At 34.6% G+C, this 25,318-nt stretch overlaps 1 protein-coding gene across 1 annotated transcript; it reads left to right on the top strand.

Annotated features, from left to right (window-relative positions):
* The first annotated feature begins 582 nt into the window (after window positions 1-582).
* Window positions 583-19,849, top strand: LOC149775196 (uncharacterized). Its single transcript, XM_089943875.1, has 7 exons — window positions 583-702; window positions 1,210-1,240; window positions 2,913-3,092; window positions 8,138-8,308; window positions 9,985-10,101; window positions 13,610-13,745; window positions 18,246-19,849. The coding sequence occupies exons 3-7, from the start codon at window positions 2,940-2,942 to the stop codon at window positions 18,407-18,409; spliced, it is 741 nt and encodes a 246-aa protein (XP_089800001.1). The 5' UTR covers window positions 583-702; window positions 1,210-1,240; window positions 2,913-2,939; the 3' UTR covers window positions 18,410-19,849.
* Window positions 19,850-25,318: the final 5,469 nt, after the last annotated feature.

The raw sequence follows: 25,318 nt of genomic DNA, 5'->3' as shown, positions 1-25,318 counted from the left end.
ATGTAAATGGCTTGAAGTTACACAAAACGGACAAGCAGGTATAATGTACACAAATGGGCATATCAGTGAAACAACTTTCATATATATATATATATATATATATATATATATATATATATATATATATATATATATATATATATCACATGGATTTTAACGACAGTTTCAAAGTACAGAAGAAATATTTGCCAGGTTCCTTTCGTACGTCACACAAAGACACAGCTGGTACCGGCTGGGCGGTTAAGTCTGACGTTCTACCAACTGAGCTTCAGTGGGAGGTGTTCAACAAAGATATCAAGTTGACATCAAGAAAAGTAAAATTGCAAACGTTTCATCAATTATGCATAATTAACATCGGTAGGATATCTCATATATTTTGATAAAAAAATCAGCAGCAGCAGCGTTATCGTCTTGGACATAATTTTTATAGAGTTGCCTATGTTAACTTAATAAAACAATTATTTATGCAGGATACATATCATACAAATCATATACCCCAGTTGCATCTACGAGAACCTTGACCTCTAAGAAATTGTTTGCTTCAGCAAAAAATAGGGGGGCGTTTCGAAGAGGATAATCTGATTGGTCCGGCTTCCAATTACTTGCGAGCTAGTCTCCTATATATTAGTATAAACTGAAGTCGAACTTAATCACACACTCTCCGAGGCGTTGGGCTTTAAGGAAGACAAACATCGCGACCAGGTAAGTTGAAATATTCGTCTTTCATGTTTTTTTTTTCAAAAGTAAATGGCTTTGCCTTAAAATACCATATATAATATAAAATGTGCGGATTGTTTTTGTCATGGCTCATTTATAATAGCATTCAGGGTAAAAATTATTATATATATATATATATATATATATATATATATATATATATATATATATATATATATATATATATATATATATATATATAACCTTAGTGATGGAGCATCTTCGCGAGTGTAATTTTTCAAAATGAATAATTCATAAGTCTTTTACAGTGACGTTATGAAGAAAGAAGAAAAGAATTTTCTGGTATTAAATAGTAATGCGGTTAAATGTTAATTTATATCTATGTATATTTAAAACATTTTTCTCAGAGACCGTCATTAGTGTCACATGAATGGTTCCTCCGAAAGTCTCGAGAATTTATAACTTGATATAGTAATATACGTATCCAAAAATCCTATTCTATCTTTAAGTATTAATTTTATTTCTTTTCAGTTTTCGCTGTTGAAAAGGGTCTAATATCAAGGTATCGTAAACTCATTATATATTTTCATGTTTTATTGAAGATTTGGAGACTTTTTTTTATATACTTTTTTCTGCAGACAAACACGGTTTATACGTTTCATATATCGTGTTTTCCAGTGTGTATCACTGGTAGTTGATATCGCCTTCTTTCATCACGTGACTACCGTCTTTCGTCGCCAGACATTGTACAACTTTCATAGAGAACAAAATTTCCAGATTTCCGAAATCTCTTGAGCATTCTTTTTTCAACAATTTAAAACAAAAATTAAAAATTTTAACACAGATACATGCTGGAATGTGGAGAGGTAGAAGTTAAGACATTTTGCCCTGATTAGTCTAGCCATATACACAGATTATGTTGTTTGGTTTCGGGTCTAAAGAGCCGTTATTGTACTTCTTAGTTTTTAACACATGCACCTTCCCACTCTTTTATTTTTTTATTTTTTTTTTCGGGGGGGGGGTCAACTGATAATCAATTATGGATCAAAGTAAATCGAGGCTATTATTCCTTAATCGTCTCGTTTAATCGGAGCATCTTCAAATATGAGTTTTAACAAGTGTTATTCGCAGAATCCGAGTTTTAATGGAAGTAGAGAAATTTGTTTTGTGTGCATATAGTGTTGACATTAGACAATGTAAACAGTGATAATCAAAACTATGTTTTTGTTAAACGCTATACCCAAACAGTATAGGTTTAAGACGTTCAAAACTTTAGAAAAATATGAAAACTGCTTTAGAAGCATGGAAATATATGATCATGTCATTTTCATATGCATATAAATATGCTTACAAGATTTAATATTTCTGTCTTAAGTGGTGTTGGCTTAATTGTTTTAACAAGATATTTGCTTTTTAAAAAAGTCCTAGTTCTGAAAGGTAACAAATGCGTTAAAAAGCTTTGAAAATTGCTGCAATTTGGATGCAAATATGCTAGCAAAATGTAATGTGTTGGTGACCGTTCCGGTGGTCTAGTGTTTAGAGCGTCCGCCCCGGATGCGGAGGTCGTCGGTTTGAACCCCGGCCGAGTCATATCAAAGACTTCTAAAAGTGGTACTAACAGCTACCTCGCTAGGCGCTCAGCATTAAGAGGTTAGTGTTCGGACTGGTCGGATAATGTGACTGGGTGGGACATCATGCTACGTGTCTGCGGCATGATGCCCCAGTGCTAGACATCACTTTAAACTGCCACACTGCAGACGTCGTAGCGATATGACTGGAAAATTGTTACAGCTATGTTAAAAATTCTAAATATCACACACACACACACACACACACACACACACACACACGTGTTGGTGTTGAGTAACTTCTTTGTCACTCTATCTAACAAGCTTCTCGCATAAATGAATGGACATGACCAAATGCTGATGCCTCCATCAAGCTCCTCCCCCACCCCACACCTCTTCCTTGGCAAATAGATATGGCCGAAAAAAATTATCATCAGTGAAAGTTCTATTATAATGTAAAATGTTAACACGTGCTTACTTTTAGTACGAATACACACACGCAGGTTAATAGATCAGTTATCAATCGGGACATTGCAACGGGGTGAAATCCACGATGAAGAGTATGATCTTTAAAATACTTATATGGCCCTACCAGGTAAGTGATTAATGCGTAGAGAAATTACAACTGGGTGTTTATACTTACTAGATCATGAATTCACTATTCAGGTATCGAAACGAAGTTTGTTGTTGGAAATGGCTCGTCGTCTCCATCTTCCCTACATGTGGCTTTCTATTTTCCTGCTGGTATTACCGCTAGTATGCAGCAAGGACGAGGAAAACAATGGAATGGATAACATGGAAGAATTACTGCAGAAGCTTCTGAAAACCGAGAAAGAAAGGCGAAAGGTATTTAAAACCTACCTTTTCAGACTTTTCGCTTTTGTTATTTTTGTTTTCCCCCCAACCATCTTGAACTTCGTCTTCCTGTAATATGAAAACAGACATATTAATAAAATCTTAATATTCGAAATTTACGCATAAATTATGTTTCTGACCCCAAAGGAAAATACGAATAGAGTACCAGTCTATTTATTTATATATCTGCATACATCGTGACATTAACAGAGATGGCAATGTATGTTCATGCATATGGCGATTATTATGAATTTAATACGTATGGAAATTGTGTGTATATGTTTTTTGTTTCAAGGTAAGGAATATCAGTGTTTTAGAAAACATTCTTGCATTTCGTTAAAAGGTTTAACGAATCTAATATATTTTGAATTGTTATTATTTTTATAATTTTATTCGGAGAGCTTTGCTTCAAAAACGTCAACATGATATCAAAGATTTAATGACCATATTTCCATGGTCAAGTTTGGTCAAAATTTAGGCAGTAAAGTATTCCAAAAATAACATTAACATTAAATTAAACACATCAAATTAATAATTTTATTAAGCACACATAACATAGTCGTGTAATTACGATGATAAGTAGCGAATCTTATTTCGAGAAGACAACCTAAATGCTAACAGAGTTGCCGTTCTTAGCGTGACCTCGTTTCGAGCTCGGACTTGCTTAGGTGGCGCTCTACAGTTTCGTATTTTGCATAAGGGTTAGGAGGTTAAAGAAAAAGAATTTCCCCGGCTTTCCTCACTGATTATACTGGCTATTTAAAAAAGACCTTGTATATCTTAGGTATAATGCAAAGAACCTTTAATTCCCTTTATTTTGGTGTATGATTGATGGGTGTACTATGGGTTATAGAGTATACAGCTTGGCCTTACTTCAGATGTGCATCTTTCATAAAAGTGCTAGCTCTACTTGGTCATTTTCACTTCCTGAACTTAAGAGGTAAATTTTATAAAAAAAGAGCTGATAAGTTTTTTTACATTTTATATATTTGGTAATTCATTCATTGCACTTTCAGAAGCTGGTATTGTCTAGTCTGGCAAAATTCATTTTCCCTATTTTAATAGCTGCTATGTATAGTGTACTTTAGACTAATTCAGGCTGATTTTTTAACACAAGGGAACAGTCATTTTAGTTAGCAGTATACTTAAATCATGTAAAATTTCCAAAAGTACAATACCCAAAAGAAATATCATCCACATTACATTAATGTAGCATAGAGGTATGCCAACATTCTCTCCATTGTGCATGTTTTAAATGCGAACTACTTCACCTTACATACGTCACTCTCTCAAAAGTACATATTATCTGGTGAGCGCCCCAATAGCACTGATCGTTGCTTATCTCAAGCGGTAATAGCATCCCATAATGATTACCGACTTAAGTTTAAGTTCGGTTCAACATTTGTTGCATCCCATAATGATTACCGACTTAATTTTAAGTTCGGTTCTTCGTTTGTTGCATCCCATAATGATTACCGACTTAATTTCAAGTTCGGTTCAACATTTGTTGCATCCCATAATGATTACCGACTTAATTTCAAGTTCGGTTCTTTGCTTGTTGCATCCCATAATGATTGCCCGCTTAAGGTGGCAGGGTCCAGTTTCCTAAATTGACCCCTGGCAAATTTCTTAACTTAAGGCTATGGTGTGACTTTTTCAGCTATTATTGTTTAGTATTTATAGATATGGATATATTTGTGAACTAGGTGTTTTGGGCTTGTGTTGTTCTTGAAATTGATGTTAGGCATGTACACCTTCCATAGTTGCTCTGCAGTATGTTGATAGTGAAATACCAATAGTTGGCTAGGAAGAAGAACTAGCCTCCCATAGCAGTAGACACGTGGGTTCAAGGCAACTAGAGTATCTCAAAAACGGCTTGGATGACAACTATTCTGAATTGCATCAAACTATTTAGTAGACAATGTTTTTCAAAATTTTCATCCAGGGAAAGGGCTTGCGTTTGCACTGTGAGCACCACATGCTGTCAAAAATGGCATTTGGATGTGAAAAATGCAGGTATAAAATAGGGGTTGGGGTGCATAAACCTCTTCTGCTGTGAACTGCTATTGACTTCTCTGGTCAAGTGAATACTATTCTTATGCTTTGTTTTAATATAGGTATCTAAAAATATGGACTTTTTTGACCTCACTTGTGTATTTGATTTTTTTATGATTTTTTATACTAGCTCGCTGATTGCGGCATTAAATTTGTGCATAAAAACTGGACCCTGCCCCCTTAATTTCAAGTTCGGTTTTTCGTTTGTTGCATCCCATAATGATTACCGAATTAATTTCAAGTTCGTTCTTCGTTTGTTGCATCCGATAATGATTACCGACTTAATTTCAAGTTCGGTTCTTCGTTTGTTCGAAAGATCTAAGTAGCAATAAATAGCAGTAACATCGAGTCTAATTTACATCAACGTTATTCGTTCTAGCCAGTATAATACTATTAATAAACTTTTGTTGTTTGTGTAATAGCAAAAACTTACGGTGTCTTTTCACTAATTTAAATTGAAATGTATACAAAATGACAAAATTAAAGCCAGATGTAGCAGATTAAATGAAAATTTGTTCTATTGCCTCAGGTCATCTAACTAGGAGATGTTAGTAGCTCAAATAGTATTGTAGTATTTTATGCACCCGAGGTCTAGAAGTAATATAATTGATGTACTTGTTCCTTTGAATAAAGACACTAAACTCGTATTGAACAGTAGCATCCACCGTTCTTGCAATTTTTAAGAATTATATACTTTGCATTTTATTTATAATGTGTCAGATGTAAAGGTAAATGATTACAAACAATGAAACATGATGATAGGTGTATTAAAAGAAAACTGTATATATAACAGTAAAATAATATCAATACATTAGTTCACAAGCAATTAGAGCAGAAACATGTTACCAAGACAATAAATGAGAAATAAGGAAGACAAAGGTATGAACGTGTTGGAATTGATGCAGGGGTGGGAAGTGGGTGTTAGTTGGAGGACTTTTTAATATAGCTTCAGGTCATGTGGTGCGTATTAAGTTACTACCTAACTAACTATATTTAGTCAGTTATTTAGTAACTTAACACGTACCAGAGATATAGCAGCTTAGAGTGAAGACGTAAGTAGTGATTAAACAAATCTCTGAGTTGCAAGTATGTCCTTTGGGACCGCCTTGAAAAGATTCTCGTTGATCTCAAGCCACTGCAATGGATTACACAGTCATGTCGAAGTTATAGCTAGAAATATGCAGTCAAATTTTTGTTTTTCTATTGTTCGGTATCTGATGGTAACTTTTTCTTCCAATGTAAAGAACATGCTTTGCAGATTTTGGGTCACCACTTGCCTTGCTAATGGATGGGTCTCATCAGGACCACGTGCCTTGCTAATGGATGGGTCTCATCAGGACCAGTTGCCTTGCTAATGTTGATATTTTGAAAGTAGCCTAGGATGGGTCACATCAGGACCTCTTGCCTTGCTAATGGATGGGTCTCATCAGGACAAGTTGCCTTGCTGATGTTGATATTTTGAAAGTAGACTAGGATGGGTCTCATCAGGACCACGTGCCTTGCTGATGTTGATATTTTGAAAGTAGCCTAGGATGGGTCTCATCAAGATCACGTGCCTTGCTAATGTTGAGATTTTGAAAGTAGCCTAGGATGGGTCTCATCAGGACCACGTGCCTTGCTAATGTTGAGATTTTGAAAGTAGCCAAGGATGGGTCTCATCAGGACCACGTGCCTTGCTAATGTTGAGATTTTGAAAGAAAATCTTCTGTATCATTAATGATGCTGTCAGGAAGAGGTATAGAGGGTAGTGTTGTTAACGTCAATGTCAGGGAGATGTATAAAAGGTAGTGTTATTAACGTCAATGTGAGGAAGAGGTATAGAGGGTAGTGTTATTAACGTCAATGTCAGGAAGAGGTATAAAGGGTAGTGTTATTAACGTCATTGTCAGGGAGATGTATAGAGAACAGGGTTATTAACGTCAATGTCAGGAAGAGGTATAGAGGGTAGTGTTATTAACGTCAATGTCAGGAAGAGGTATAAAGGGTAGTGTTATTAACGTCATTGTCAGGGAGATGTATAGAGAACAGGGTTATTAACGTCAGTGTCAGGAAGAGGTATAGAGGGTAGTGTTATTAACGTCAATGTCAGGAAGAGGTATAAAGGGTAGTGTTATTAACGTCATTGTCAGGGAGATGTATAGAGAACAGGGTTATTAACGTCAATGTCAGGAAGAGGTATAGAGGGTAGTGTTATTAACGTCAATGTCAGGAAGAGGTATAAAAGGTAGTGTTATTAACGTCATTGTCAGGGAGATGTATAGAGAACAGGGTTATTAACGTCAATGTCAGGAAGAGATATAGAGGGTAGTGTTATTAACGTCAATGTCAGGAAGAGGTATAAAGGGTAGTGTTATTAACGTCATTGTCAGGGAGACGTATAGAGAACAGGGTTATTAACGTCAATGTCAGGAAGAGGTATAGAGGGTAGTGTTATTAACGTCAATGTCAGGAAGAGGTATAAAGGGTAGTGTTATTAACGTCAATGTCAGGAAGAGGTATAGAGGGTTGTGTTATTAATGTCAATGTCTGGAAGAGGTATAGAGGGCAGGGTTATTAAGGCCAACGTCAGGAAGAGGTAAAGAGGGCAGTATTGTTAAGGCCCGTGTCTGGAAGAGGTATAGAGGGCAGTATTGTTAAGCCCAGTGTCTGGAAGAGGTATAGAGGGCACGGTTATTAAGGGCAATGTCAGTAAAAGGTATAGATGTCTGGGGTATTAAGGTCAATGTCAGGAAGAGGTATAGAGGGGAGGGTTATTAAGACCAATGTCAGGAAGAGGTCTAGAGGGCAGAGCAGTGGAAATATCGTCTGCCAATGATTGTTTAGAAAAACATTAATTAAATAGGTTGGTTTAGGTGGCGCTCTGCAGTTTCATAGTTTGTATAGGGTTAGATTTTTTTTAAAAAAAGAATTTCTCAGCTTCATACAACCTTAGGTAATCGTAATCTAAAATAATAATTTTAATACATAATCAATTTCCTTAGATGTCAGATGACACAAATACCGATGGTTCTGGAGGAACCAAACAAGAAAATACAAATGATGAAGAAAACGGAAGTGAGGTTTCCTTTGAAAAGAAACCTGGGGGAGTGAACGAAAATGACGTTAAGGTGAACGGCGAGCTGACGCAGAAGATCATCCAAGATTGTGAAAACGTAATATATTATTTATCATTTTCCTTATATTGCTGTACAATTACTAAATGAATCTGGATATATTTTAGTGTTCATTGATTTTTAAACGAATTAAAAAAGTAACACATTTTACAAACTGATATTTGTGTAAATTTCACATCCAGTTACTGCACAGTGAATCTTCCACTTAATATAGTGTTTTTCTGTGTTTAGTTTCAATTTGTGTTTATTTGCACGGAAGCTTAGCGGTCAAAAAGCCAAAAATCCCACCCACTCTCTCATGTGTCACCATATACAATATGTAAATCTCATATAAACCGTAATCATTTATTTTATGTATCGTGTTAAAATACTCATTTGAATTTTCTGTTATCTTAAAATGTTTGATCTATTAGCAAAACGTGTAACAGTCTTACTAATCATTTAATGCATTGCTTAAAGTTCATATTTTTAACCTTTTCGTTTTCGATTCACTTATTCACAACTTTAATTTTATTTTTCGTTTCCTATTAATTTGCCTTTTTGAGATTATTAATGTTTACGAATCACTTGATTTTCTGATGAAAATAAACTTGATAATTCAGTGTGGCAAAATATATTGATATTTCCTTACCGCTCGTCAATAGACACTGATAACTTTATGAAGAACAAATCTGAAGTTTTTCTTTGACGCCCGTGTAGTCTTGTGGTAAGTATGGTCGCTCCACGTTGAAGAAAAAACGAGTTCAAATCCATCAAGGTGAAACTTCTTTTCTCTTTTTAATGTGCTATTTTACTTTGAGTTTGGAATGGTAATTATGACAGTGTTTTTATTTTGTGTGCGAAAATTCACAAAACACAACAGAATATAAACAGTCTTTATCGGGTGGATGAAAACTTCAGTTATTTCACTCGTAGCTTCGCTGACCTCGCGAGGGATCAAGTACTTGTGAAAACACTCGATGAAACATATCCGTTATTCGCTCGTTTCAAGGAAATATGTTCTCAGTACTTGTTATTGATTATCCGTGTGTCAGATTTTGTAAACCTAAAGCTTACTGCGCAGGTACAATGATGTCATTATTAATTTGTCACGTTATTGGTATGTCATCTATTGTTACATAAATGCGTCGTTGCGCCATGAAATGAGGGAGAAATTGGACTTGGTTTTAAGCCCTGTCGCCTAGAAACTAATAGGAAAGAAAAATCATTAATCAGTTTTAATAATAGCAAAAAACAGTCTTGTAACTGAAAAAGTTTATGAAAATCTTGGATAATTCTTAACCGTTTATGACCTGCCTTATTCGGCTGCGCGAGCATTATTTTGCCGAAAAACCTTTGTCATCTCAGTAAGTAGGTCATACTGAACACACCTACATGCCTTTTTCTTCGCTTATTTGATTACAAGGGTCTGTGATCTCCAACCTCTACGAATTTAGGGAATTATTAAACACTTATTCTACTTTAATGAACAATTACTGACAGGGTACATTTATCCCATAGTGTTCCGTGTAATGATCGGGGATCGAGATTCAGCGAAAAATCGATAACGAAGGTGCACACCACCCTATACATTTGCAAGGTATTTTCCATTTCTTGTAACATTATGCAAACATATGAATTCGTCAAAAAGTCAAATACTCTAATACTTCAAAAGCAATACTCCTATAAATGACGGCAGTTTCAGCTCAATATTCTCTTCATTTTATACAATACAGAAATATGAGCTGATAATGGATAAAAGCGATGCCAAAGCTGGAGGCAGGTGCTACTTGCACAAGATGAATGACACAATATATCAAAAAAACTGTAAAGGAGATTCCACCGAAGGACAGGTATTAGTTACACTATACTTAGTTTGTACATATTACATATGGGATATTAGACGAGCGTGATTGCATGCTGGAATTCACCCCAAAAATTGAATTATTATGATTTTAATGACTCAGTATTCTTATAATCAGCTTCTAATTTTTTTTATAACATTGGATTTATATACAACGTAGCATAATTTTTGGAAGAGTATTGACATAGAAACACTTGGATGCATGTTCAACTCACGAGTGTTTACCATATGAAATTGTTACGAAGAATATTGTAACAAGCAACATTTTGGATAACCTGTCTTAGAATAATCCATAATGCAAAACTACATTTCTCTCAGACAAATTATCAAGATTCGAATCCTTTGAAAGATTCTGAAATATTAATAACAAATTTAGTTCATGCATCCTTTTTGACGGAAACCAGAACGTACCCTTATTCTCTTTATCATTTCAACACTGTAGCACAGTTCTTGACGAACTTTACTATAGATTACGGTATGCATGCCAAAAATGTGGAATTGTTTCTTTAACTTTGATTGATTATATCATATATAATTGTTCAATACTTGTAAGCGTCAAAGAAAAAACTTCTGGTCACATGTAATTTATATATTTAGTGTTCTCAATCATCTCATAACGGTCAGTTGCCGTCGGAAATCCAGGTTATGATGGGAGCTACTGTTCATTTCAAGATGCATTCACAAAAACGTAGACGCATTTAACCAGTAATTTGTGTTATTGTTGTTATAACTAGTATTATATACCTGCTGTAATATAAACTATCTCTGGTTTAGAGCGCCCGCCTCGGATGCGGGAGGTCGTGGGTTCGACCCATGGCCGAATCATATCAAAGACATAAAAAAAATGGTACCAACATCTACCTCGCTTGGCGCTCAGCATTAAGAGGTTAGTGTTAGGACTTGTCAGGATAATGTGACAAGGGTGGGACATCATGCTACATGTTTGCGGCATGATGCCCCAGTGCTAGACACTGCAGACATCGTAGCGATATGACTGAAAAATTGTTAAAGCTACGTTAAAAATCCAAATCACATCACATCACATAAACTATCTCTATCCCAATACTGATATATGTAGAATTATGTGACCATACGCTATGCCTATCCCAATAATGGTATAAATATAATTATGTGACATACAGTATGTGTATCCAGTAAGGATATAGGTAGAAGTATACGACCATACAATATATATATATATATATATATATATATATATATATATATATATATATATATATATATATATATATATATATATATATCCCAATAAGGATATAGATAGAATTATGTGTTTGTAAAACACATATCTCGGGTCTTGATCGTTTTGAAAACCATCACGAAGTCTAACACACTTGAACAGGTATAATAGTGTGAAAGACTTCCCCAGGAGTCAATATTAGTTGCGCATACGTATTTGTTTTGTCACGCTTAGAATTTATTACATGGTTATAGAGTCCAGATGCCAATATTTTCCAAGCATATTCATTTCGGCGGTAAGAATTGATACATGGGCCAATCTACGTTGTATTTTACATTTATATTGCACTACTCAGTAAGTGACTATTTGTGTACGTGTCAGAGATCTTAGCAGTTTCCAAGTTTTGAGCCAAGTCCTTATGGATACAGATGGACCCCAGGATCAGTATCAGATACATGTATAAATTTGTTTCATCATGGGTAAAGGGTGGGGATCTCAGTATATTTGTCTTATGTCTCTAGGGTCTAATTATATTTACCGGGGGAGTGGGTAGTGGTAGGTACCAACACTATTAGATATGTAGGACACCTGGTAAAAGAGATCAAAGTTGTAAAGGTGTTGGCACAGACTTCAGCCACACAACTATTATAGGCTCAATCTTCATGTATCTAGCTGTAGCGATATAGGAGGAGTTTGCACGTAGATATGGCATACGGACGGATAAACATACTGGATCACAACAACCTCATTAGTTCTTTGAAATCGAAGAGATAATAATGTCCATGAATCTTAATTTTCATATGTAAATGTATATGTCCAACACTGCTGTGGAGGAAATAAAGGAAGGAAATAGAACAGTCATGTCTAGAATACATTTCCCTTTAATTATTTTTATTTCCGCGCCGAATTTGCCTTCTGTGTAATCAAAATTTTACTTTGATGTAAGTATATTTTGTACAGTGAGCGGCTAAATATGATGAAACCACTTTAATTTGCCTAATTCAGAAAAAAAAAAACTTACAAGGAGTAGCCTAAAAGGTGTACTCTAACTTCTAGATTTGGGAAGTTGTTGTTGTTGTTATTGTTATAGGGTTTAACGCCATTTTCCAGCACACGATAGGCTTAACATGGCGGCCAGTATTAATGGTGGAGGAAGAACCCGGGAAAACCCCGGAAAGAACCACCAACCCACGAGAAGCTACTGGCAAGCTTCCTCACATACCCACATTAGCTGAATCCGAGACTCGAACCCACGCAGACAGAGGCGAAATGGCAGTGATCCGTAACGGAGAGCGCTTTAGACCAGTCGGCCACTCGGGGGCCCGATTTGTAAAGTAAGGGTGGAGATAAGCTCAACCTCTTCGTAAGTTCTATGATCCAGTGCAGGCGTACTTTCACCTCTGCAGGGTCAGCGACTAGACTAGAAGGATGAAAGTGTCAAGACTGACACTAAATATAGACTAGAAGTTTGAAAGTGTGAGAACGACACTAAATATAGACATGAAGGATGAAAGTATCAAGACTGACACTAAAAACAGAATAGAAGATTGAAAGTGTCGAGATTGACACTAAATACAGACTGGAAGGATGAAAAGCGTCGAGATTGATACTAACGCAGGAACTCAACCAGAAGATTCTAGTATAGTGTAAGATCAGAAAGAGATTTCAACACTGGATTTGTTTACTTTCTTGCATTCCACATCATCCTTGAGAAGAATTGTGGTTCCTAAAAAATTGTTCTCTTTTAACTTTGTTTAACCAAGACAAGTTCATTTGTTTAAGGCTTTGCCGATTGAATTGTAGTTAGCAGCACTCTCGAAGATTCACTAATGGCTTATAGGTTCAGTTTCATACTCGTATTGTCTTGTATCTTTCAGTGTTAGATGCATGAAATTAAACTCTCGTAGCTATGCTTTGAATTCCATTTATGCTATAAATTTTAGAACGCGTGGAAAGTGTATACAATATGGTGGATATATATATATATATATATATATATATATATATATATATATATATATATATATATATATATATATATATATATATATATATATATAAGTAGTCTAAACAGCTTCAATCAGTCTAAACGTGAGTAAGTTGTATTGTTTCCTCACTTTATTGTGACTTTCCGGAAACTCGATATTCGAGCTCTTGATATCACGCAAGTGTTTTTTAATGACTGAGGATGTAAAGCAAATTTATATCGATCTTCTAAGCTATATTAACTTTGGTATTTAAAGGAAATGTATTTCTATCTTCTGATCTATATTGACTTTGATGCTGTGTTATGCAGATCAACATCAAATATGAAATTGGTGCAAAAATCGAAGACAGTACCCTCCTGTCAAAGATAGCGGGCATTGAAGGATGTACGGGAAAAGACGTTTTTGAGCTGATCCCCGTCTCTGGGAAAAAAAGAAATATAGACGGTAAATATTATATGCACTATAGTCAGTTTCATTCATTTCGGGAATCAAGCTGCTAGCAGTGGTGTAATTCTTGGAGTTATACTCAGAGAACATTATAGAGCACGGGGATTAAGTTTTAGTTTTGTTAACACAGATGGAGTGAACATTGGTATCATTGGGTAATATAGAAACATCACAGAGCGGTTGTTTCCAACAGACTTCAAAGCGTAGAAGATTTCAATGATTGTGAGTTTACCTTTACGGCTTTTGATTCTTTATTTACTGTCAATCTGTATAATTAAAGTGGAAAACTAATCTGTCTAAAGTTAATACTTGAAGCCTACAGTTTGTTGTTTCGAGTTCCTTTCCAAGAATATATATATATATATATATATATATATATATATATATATATATATATATATATATATATATATATATATATATATACGTGTGTGTGTGTGTGTGTGTGTGTGTGATGTGTTCTTACACATGTAGAAGAGGGGTACAAGTAGAAGAGGGGTACAAGTTATTGTGAGAAGGAAAGTGAATGAAAACACACAGGGTTCTGTATTTTTAACTTGATGGATGAGATTGTAAAATTCAATGTGCAGACACTAGTCTACTCTTTCCGAAATCGACAGAGTCGACAGGAAAATAGAGAGTGAAAAAACAGGACTCCCTAGGTCAGTCGTGCAAATATTATAAAATCAAAAGAGATAGGTATATAATTAAAACAAAGACAAACGTTGTGTTTGATGCTGGGCACTTTCGTGACTTTGTATTGAACATAAATGATATTAGTGAACCAAAAATATGCTATGTATTTACAGCATAACATAACTATGTGGACAAAATATATAGCGTAAACGTGCTGAGAAATTGAACAATGAGAGACAGCGTATAATACAGAAATTAGTTGAGGCTGCAACCGCCATAAACATAGTTGTTATATACTGAGCAGACTCGACCTAAACTATGTATTTAGGGCAATATAACTGTTCGAACAAAATATATCAAATAAAGGTGCTAACAAATGAAACACTGAGGTCTCACTGGACAGTTTATCTGGTGAATTTTCATCCAACAGTGACCTATTGCAGAAAAATGAGAATAATTTTGCCCTGAAGATACAAATAAAAACAAACTAATGATTTTTGTAGAAAGCATACATGTGAGATTTTGACTGCAGTAATCAGGTTAACTCCTTATGCAATTAATGGTTTTTATACTGAACCAACACTGCCACCAGCCCCTAAATTTTACATTAATTTTTGACAGGAAATATCTATTTTGAATATGTTCCTGTGACAAGGCAGCTAAAAGAATCAGTATGTGCCTTATGCATGAATAAAGTTCACTAGTACTATAACAAATTAGCATACTTTTCATCACCCCTCAATCATCTGGATTTTTAGATATTTACCTCTGTAGCAGACACACATAAATACGTCAGCCAAGTCGGCTGCTCAGGTGCAGCCCAAGTTACGCATTTGATCTCCAATGCTCATCTAAATGTGACAGGCAGTCACCAACAACCCAACCCATTTCCAAGCCGAACTCAAAGTAAATCTAAACCACACTGAAGATTTAGATTACGCATGAATTTATAAATGCTAGGCTTGTGATAATTAGGTTCATGCCTTCTACCTTAAAAATTAGGGGGTGTCAAAATACGAAACTATGCAGTGAGACCTGAGACGGGCGATATTATAAAACAACGAGACTGTAGAAGCCGTATAACCTTGTAAGAGATTAGTGCGGATGCAAGCGCCTAAAAACCAGACAAATGGAGAAGGAACAAAAACAAAAAACAAAAACAAACAAACAAACAAAAAAAACCAGAAAACAAACATATCATTAACAACAAGATAGCATATAATAATTCCATACAGGGTGGAGGTGGGAAAAATGTATATATTAAAAAGAAAACACGTCCGCACCCAAGAAGGAAATTGGCTCAACTTTTGCCAAGGTCCCTAGCAAAGAGAATCCCTCCGCGCACTTCCGGTGCGAAAGCATTGCATTTGGCTGGGCAGAACACGTGATTAAAAACTTTAATTATATTGGCCCTTGACAGTGCGTTACCCAACAAATCTGGCGGGAAATTGTAAACCCAATCATACGATCAAAAAATGTCCTTACGCGAGCATAAATCGTTTTCGTTTTATGCGATGTGTTCTTACACATGTAGAAGAGGGGTGCAAGCTATTGTCAGAAGGAAAGTGATTGAAAACACACAGGGTTCTGTATTTTTAACTTGATGGATGAGATTGTAAAATTCAATGTGCAAACACCAACCTACTCTTTCCGACATCGACAGGAAGATAGAGTGAAAAGACAGTACTCCCTAGGTCAGTCGTGCAAATATTACAAAGACAAAGTATGTGGGTACATAATTAAAACAAAGACAAACGTTGTGTTTGATGCTGACTACTTTCGTGTCTTTGTATTGAAAATAAATTATATTAGTGAACCATAAAATCTGCTACGTATTTACAGCATAGAATAACTATTTAGACAAAGTCAATAGAGTAAACGTGCTACGAAATTGAACAACGAAACGTAGCGTATAATACAGAAATTGTTTGAGGCTGCAACTACCATTAACAGAAATACAGTAAACAGATATATATATATATATATATATATATATATATATATATATATATATATATATATATATATATATATATGCCGATATTTACAATCTTTACATCTTTTTATGAGAGAGAGAGAGAGAGAGAGAGAGAGAGAGAGAGACAAAGACAGAGACAGAGAGCCAAAGATGAAGAAAACTGAAATAGGACTAAATGTGGAAATACATGTTTGAATAATAAACATAAGGGCGCATACATTTCCTAAATGGGACAAATTAAGTAGTCCCAAAATAGATATCACCATTGTCGCGATAAAAGTGGTATCACCGCTGTGGAGATTAAAAAAATGTGCTCCCATCGGTTCGTTTCTATATGTTATTACGAAATATATAACAAAATCCATTGCAAAGAAAATGTGGTTTTTAGTTACGGAAGAGCAAGAACATGTTTACACAGACATCACCATATTTTACAGTTAATTATGTGGCAGGAACTGTTGACATCAAGCTACGTCATTACGTTTTTAAATGTCCTTTGATTCATTTATGGATATATCAATTAAATTGACAGATATCTACGCATAGAACTGGACTGAGCCAGTAGAGTATTTATTATTGGTACCAGACTTTCCCTCCATTTAGGCAAAACTGAATTTATCCTTTTATTGAACAAAATAAAATAATACATTAACAGTTAAATTACTATATGCGATGATGCGGTCAACTCTGCGAAACAAAGAACTCACATTAATATCTATGTGCGGATATTAGAACATTTTAAGAATATAACTGATGGAAGTGTCCATTATCCAAAAGTTTAAAGCTAGAGTTAAATTTCTTCTCTGAATTGTCAATTATTAATATCCGTCAATTACTGTCGAGTGCCTTCAGTGTCGTTTTGAGTATGCATCTTTGTTCGGGTACTCAGGTCTATCACAGATAATCTTAAATTTAGACTGCAAGCGATTCGAAACAAAATTGTTAGATATGTTTTTGGTTTAGAATCAACTTCACATATTGGCACCGATAAGTTCACTCCAGTCTACTGGCAGTCAGTTGAATATAGAGTGTAGCTAATAAAACAAGTCGTGCGTAACGCATTGGCTGCAGTTTTATATATATATATATATATATATATATATATATATATATATATATATATATATATATATATATATATATATAGGTTACACATTTTAGCAGTGTGAAACATATTTAGTCCCAATTTTGGCCTCATTTGCCTGTTGATCTTAAAGGTATATATCACATGCCATTGTCCAAAAGTTGGTTCAAACAAGAGGAATATTATTTTTGTGTGTGTAGGGGGATATCCTTTGTGGAGACAATACAGTGCCATTTGATCAAATATACATTTAAAATAAAATGCATTGAAATGAAACAATATTTATCTCGACATATCCCTATGTGAAACATATCAGATGAAATGAATGACATATCTGTGGACGCCCTCTAAAATAAATAGTCATTTATAATCATTAAATGTGAAAATAGAAATGAGACTCTATACTATTCATTTAGAAAAATGCGTTTCCAACAGAATGACATCGTCTAATGTGGGTGAATCCTATAATTGCTCCACTAATCTAATTGTATTTACTTCAATATTTTCTTCAGCAACATCAGCAATGTTCCTTATGTCGTTGTCACAGAAAAACAGTTGAGGTCAAGGAAACTTAATTAACAAGTAGAAACCATCTTGGAACTCACTAATGCTTTGAAATTAACCAAGAATACATGGTGATGTCATTGCTGCTGACAGATTATATGATGAAACTATCTTTCACCGTAAATAAATACAGAGAATTCAGCATGTTTCATGTGGTACCAAAATTTAATTATTAATTGAATAAACAATAGCTTTTCATTATACAAAATGATGTCTCGAATCTGTTTATTTCCAGAATACGAGAAGAGGCTGGCTGAAGGAAGAGGTTGCTCGTATTGCAATGTGTATGAAACAGTTTGTAACTGGGTTTGCGCCGAGAAAGCTGGGTGGTGGTGGAGCGAGCATTGCGCGCGTCAAGTCTATGAATGTGCATCTCGTTGTAAATACGACTGCCGCTAAAAATCAGTTACAGATATGAGAACCAATATCAAATATGTTTAACTGAAATTAATCAATATTATACTAAACTAAAATAATCTCGATAAAGAATGTAATATCTTGTATGATAATGTAGGAAATTCAAATGAAATTAATATGCAATACAACAAAAAAAAGACAATCGTTTAAATTAAACAAGACACAATAAACGTATTCAAAAGCCACTGCTTCAATTATTTTAGAACAAAGAAAAAATGCACAGAAGTGTACGCTAGTTTCGTTGACGGAAACGTCCTCTAATTATTTTCATTGAAAGATGACTTTTGTACTCCTGAAATTTTCATTTAATGTCACATCACGAGATCAGTGAAAAGACTGAATGCTTTGAACTTGATTAAGCTACAGCTATAAGTTTCTTACGGAATTCATATTGTCTACATCGCTTAATATCAATAGTGGTGCGATCCACCTTCATTATTACCCTTTCTTTTCTTTTAATATACTCTTTCTGTATATATTTTGTTGTCAACCACATATTCATTAATTTATGTAGATTGCTTTGCGCTTTTAACATCGAAAACACATTACGATGCCAACTTTACATAATTTATGAGAACGTGTGTCCTACCACGTATGCTAAATGTTAATGAATACAAATAAAACATTTAAAACAAGAATGAGCCTTAGATTCTTACTCTTTCTTGAGTGAAATTTTCCACTGGTAATATTGAATGTCAAGACTTCATGTAGCATTCAAACTGCAAGTATTGCCATATGTGCTTATTGTGAAGAGATCGGAATATACCATGGAAAATGACGAGATTCTTCTAATGAAAATGATAAGGAAATATTTTTGATAACATCAATTATATAGCATTTATTTTTCAATTAACTTCAGGGATACCCTCACCAGTAAACACTACAGTAAGAAAGAGAGGTATGATCTTTCAAAGTTGATTCAATCATGGCATACACAACGGAGGAGGCCAATAAATTAAAAAAGCAATAATTAACGAAGCGAAACGACGTTTGATTTTCTTTGCGTCTGTGTGTACAATATAAAAACATATCCTGTTGTATAAGCATATATATATCGCATAAAAAGAATATGCATTTCCTTCTGGATTGAACAATTCTCCATTACAAGAATCAGAATCAACACAACATGACCGAATATTCTCAGAGTAAACAAAGAAATTTGTATTTCTTTACCAAGATATATAACAAAGTTGCTATCAAGGTCGCCTTCGGTGGTAACATTTTTGCTAATAGCTCTGTAAATTAACCAAGAAACAACATGCATATACAGTGTATTAGATGTTGGTAGGAAATGCAGATTTAAAGATGTTAAATGTACTCACGAATGACTCTGAACATGATGCCTAATAATATTTGCCTTTATATTCTCTGTGCTGTTTGATGTGTGTCTCTATTATGCAGAAATAAAATTGTTGTAATTCATCTGTCACTTGTTTTAAATCTTTGTTCTGAACAAGGTTTTCTTATTTACCCCTTGGAGGTTAATCTCTTTAAAAGATTTCAAAATCAAAACTTCAGGTGATACACGTTTTAAAAGCCTAGTATCATTAATCCTAATCTAGATTTGTTGGTAATTAGCTGTTATCTTTGATATGTACCTATATGTGGATGCCAAAATAACCAAAATAAAAATAAAAATTATGTTACGGTTATCGCCACTTAACGAATTCCTAAAACTGAAGAGTAAGCGAAGGTTGAATAAGAGAAGAAGAAAAAATTATGTTCTTCTCAACGGTTTTTAAACATGAATGACATTCACATAAAGACATTTTGTTGCCGTCCGTTTGTACATACCAAGATGAGACCTGCCTATGAGAACATATGCACGTACACATGTATGTATGTCCACTTTAAAAGAGATCAAATTGAGTTTATCATCTTTAGGATAATACATGATTTTAAAATACAAACACACAATCGGATTACAGAGCAAAATATAAATGTTACATCAATTAAAACATTTAAAAAAAAAATAAAACACCTAGTTACGTACAAACATATAGTTATGTCTATATGAATAACAGAATCTGTGTTTAGCTTGACATATCACTGGCATTCTTTCAACATTATCCTTATGCTAATAATGGGGCAAATAATAACTGTACGGACTTTTCACCTATTGTTAAATTATTAAATTTGAAATAATAAACCAAATAACTGTATCTTTATGTCTTTGGAACATATTTGGCGATAAATATGCATATATATGAAAATTATTATTTTATAATGCAAACCCATTCCTTAAATAATACATAGGTAGCCACATCTATATAATTCTTTAAATTAATATACGTCTAATTTTTACGGGAGATATCCTATCCCCGAAAAACTTGCGCCTCATAATGTATGTATGCATTTACTTGTCTTTCTGTATGTCTACTTGTCAGTCTGTCAGATTGAAGAACTCTAAGGAAGGGTCTACCTCACTAATAGTTTTTATAAATCTACACTGCCAATATCCCGCTGTATATAGCTAATACCGATAAGAATACCCTTATTTATCCGATTAGACTTGACTATATCTATTATTACTCCGAAGAGTCTTCAGATTTGATATAGCATTTTTTGAATCGGGTAAGTAAGTGGCTACTTATTCTTTGTTGAATTGGGAATATGAAATAATTAAAGAACTCGATGTCGAAACTTTTCCATCGAGAATAAGTAAATGGTTTCTTAGTCCTTGGAAAATCAGCAAGTGGTCACGCAATCCTTATTGAATCACGAATAAGAAATAAGTGACCAACTTGATGCGAATTATGTAAGCCTTGATGTCAAAGCGCGTGAGCATAAATCATGGAAACAGCATATGTTATAACGAACGCATAGGAAATAGCGAACCCTGTCAAATGGTTGAGGTATGACTGGCATACCAGTAATTTTTCAACCAATAAAGATTACAGTGCGATAACTAAACATAACGTAGGCATCCATTATTTGATCTCATTTCAATAGGATCCGATACATGAATCAAAATAATGCAATGCTAGTTTTTTAATCGATTTCCAATAAAAATTATAATTTTGTAAATAACGCTAAATAATCACTTTGCTATTTCTTCTTTTCATAATTATTATTTGTATTTATCACAATGCTAAGGCTATTTCAATTACAGCAGTGAAAATGTAAATTAATTTAAGCATCTATTTATTAATGAAGTATAAAGACTTACTTCAGTTCTGACAGAGTGACGCTCATCAAAATGCTTTCCTTCGCTAAGCTTCTTTATTATAGGTAAGATAGTACGTAAATGAGCTAAACACAGAACTGTAACTTAAGTCAGTATAATATGAAATGTAGGTCACAGTAACCTTTCAATACTGGTGTGGTACTAATAACTCTAGAAAGAGCAGCTAAAGCACAATATTTAATCGAAGTCAGCGATGCGTGAAATGTGGGTCAATTTGACTTACTTTTATGAATTAGGTCATAGTACTAATCGAGATGAACACCCGAAATAGGTTTCATGACTTCAAGTATAACAGTATTCGAACGTGGTGCAAATGACATATGAGATCATGAGGTTAACGCAAAAACTTAACCTAAGTCTGCAATATTTAAAATATAGGTCACTGTGACCTTCATTTTGTTGTAAAGTTGAAGTAATATACCTTGTTTTGCACAACATCGAACATGATAACTGCATCTGTAGCTCAATGAATTTAATTATGTCTGTCTTTAAATGTAGCTAAAAGTACATAATTTGTGTCGCACACGAACTATGTCAACAACATTCGAATCGTCATGCAGGGTAAAACATCTCATTAAGAACATATTAAAGTAGCTGTTAGGCTATTTGAGAGATATAGGTTACTGCATTTGTATGGGAAAATATGATCTAGTTTTTTGGATGGAATACTGCACGACCTTGGGAGTGCAGTATTTCCATCCGACAACACGAGTTCATATTTTCCCATACAAATGCAGTAACCTTTAGATTATATGCTCATTTTCTTATTCTACCTAAGGCTTAATCATATAAACAAATACACTACAAGAAACAACGTAAATGAATGTATGCCGCATTCCAAACTAAATACACAAGCCCAGATTCATCCTTACACAACAACAACGTTATCAATGCGCACATAACTCTGCCCAGATAAATTTGAACTTGTTGCGCGCTAGACATAAGTTTCGAAAGAAAAATGGTGTTTTTGTCTACTTAAATTCAAAATTAGGAGTCATATTGTGTACGAATGCGCATTGAACAAGTTTTCCATATGATCAGAAATGAATAAATTTCGGTATTTTTGTCGATTCTACTAAATTTCGTGATTATGGACTGGATTCATCTTTGCAAATTGTACATGAAATACATCGGACTGAAGCAGCGCGGGAGAAGCGTGTTTACATCTGCAAGTGTGCTTGTTCTGTCATTGACTATTTGAAATCATAATGTGGGAAAAATATGAAGTGTTTCAGTTGCAATTATCAAAAAGACGCTGTTGAATGTAATATTTATTTCATTTTGAGTGCAGTAAGGAGGATGTAATTGCACTTGGAATATTGTCGAAATTACAGTACAATTTCGAAATGTGTAATGAAGCTTGAGAACTCATGACATGGCTTATGTAATTCGGATTTGCAGAACTAAGAAAGTACATTTTGATGAAATTCAGAATGTAAAACTGTAAGTATATTTTTTTTTTGCCATTCTTATTACCAGCTACAGAAGACAGTTTATGTCTTTACAACTTACATGTTATTTGTAGGTACCAAGCAATTTTATGAAATCGGGCGTCTATCGCCAAAATTCAAAACATTGTAGCAAAAAACTTAACGTGGAGTGTAGCAGAGCAGCTGGTATGTGGCAGTCCACGAAACATCTGCTTTAGTTCATTCAGAAACGAATGTAATCAACCAAAACGTAAAGTGTCTGCTACACGAGAGTACATGAGTTGTTTTACAAAGTAGTTCCTAATACACTATTGGGCACAAGTGTCCTGCGCGTGAGTGCAATATGAAGGTGTGCAATTTCGTAAAATACTGAACTAGTCTGACAATTTAAGGTTAACGGAGAAAAAAATAGCATACAATAAAGTTTTAAAAAGACTCATTAACGTAAAAAGCATCATCTTTGCATTTCTCTTCAAAAAGTCTACATATTGTTATAAAATGGATTTACATCAATTTGCATACAATGCATGTTTTTAGTATCTCACTATCGTGTCCTTGTAAGTTTTAGTATCTGATACCAATGAGTTTTTGCTGCAACTATCTAAGCAGAGAAAGCAAGCATTGGAATTGCATTTAAATCATGCAGATAGGAATTTAGATACTTAAATCTAAATGATGTTACATTATCTTTGATTTACAAAGAACATCGTTTCCAGGTGAAGAACTTAAGAATGTTATATTTTGGGAAATGGTCACGTGATGTTATTTCGTTGCAAAATAAAATCGCTATCAAGCGACAGAGGTGAGATCCTTGTTGAATTAGATATCATGGAGAGTCAACAGACAATAAAATAACAACTACAACAACAACAAAGATACTACTACTAATAATAATAATATTAGGACTACTACTACTACTAAAGGTGAAGAAGCAATAACAACAGTAGTAGAAGCTACAAGAATGACATAAACTGGTCCTACCACCCATATTACTAGTACTACCAATAATGTTGTTGCTACTACAGCCTATATTTGTTCCGTTTAGGACAGCTTAGCCCGCTCATTTCTAGTAGATATGTTTAGTGATCGAAATTTTTGAATCATCTGTCGCATAAGGTTTTATGAAACTTATTAGTATATAAATAAGTGTCCTGCGAAAAGTGTGTTTAACTATCATCTCTTCTTTACTTGACTAGTAAACACTGTAGCATTGTTCATCACTACTGCTCCCAATCCTCCCACCCACCCAGCCCCCAAGTATGGGCGCCCGCAGGATTTTTTGCGGTGGGGGGAGGGTCAGTCAGTTACGACCGGGAGAGTTAGTTGTGTAGTTCCGTGCGTAATAATTAGTTGTGTAGCTCCGTGCGTAAGCAGTCTGAAACTAAAGCTAATATTTATTAAGCGTTTTTAACAGAATCTTGTTACATATGTTCAGCCTCATTTACATGATTAAACTTTTCGTTATATATATATATATATATATATATATATATATATATATATATATATATATATATATATATATATATATATATATATATATGCAGTATGATTTCGGGGGGGGGGGTCACGTGATCTGTTACTGACAAAGCCTCTGCAATTCTGTTTTTGGTATGAGTTCCCTGACGGGTAACATTTAATGAAAGGGACGCAGTAGGAGCAATGTGGGGAGATTTGGGGACATATGAGTTTATATTGGGGACCACTCCGGTGGCCCAGTGGTTAGATCGTCCTCACCGGATGCGGGAGGTCGTGGGGTCGAACCACGGCCGAGTCATACCAAAGACTTCTAAAACTGGTACTAACAGGTGCTTCGTTAGACGCTCAGCATTAAGAGGTTAGTGTTAGGACTGGTTGGCCTGGTGTCAGGATAATGTGACTGGGTGGGACATCATGCTACATGTCTGCGGCATGATGCCCCAGTGCTGGACATCACTATAAATTGCCACACTGCAGACATCGTAGCGATATTACTGGAAAAAGTTTAAAGCTACGTTAAAAATCTAAATCACACAAATCACAGTTTATATTGGGAAATTGTCAGAAAAAAATGTACAGTGACAAGGATGAATTTTACATGGGCGGGGGGAACTTGAAGGGTACAAGGGAAATTTAACATGGGTGACGTCACGGTACCAGACACAACGGGAAAAGAAAGCTGCAACTGTGTTAAAATTGGTTGACCTCAATCGGGCGGGAACTACGTACTTACATTGGTATATTCTTTTTTGAAAATCTCAATGAATTGTCACAAAACATCATTAAAGTCCAGTT

The sequence above is a fragment of the Sinohyriopsis cumingii genome, chromosome 19 (genome assembly GCF_028554795.1).
Source record: "Sinohyriopsis cumingii isolate HCF-2022 chromosome 19, ASM2855479v2, whole genome shotgun sequence".
NCBI classification, from domain to species: Eukaryota; Metazoa; Mollusca; class Bivalvia; order Unionida; family Unionidae; genus Sinohyriopsis; species Sinohyriopsis cumingii.
This window is presented reverse-complemented; position numbering and strand designations above follow the sequence as displayed.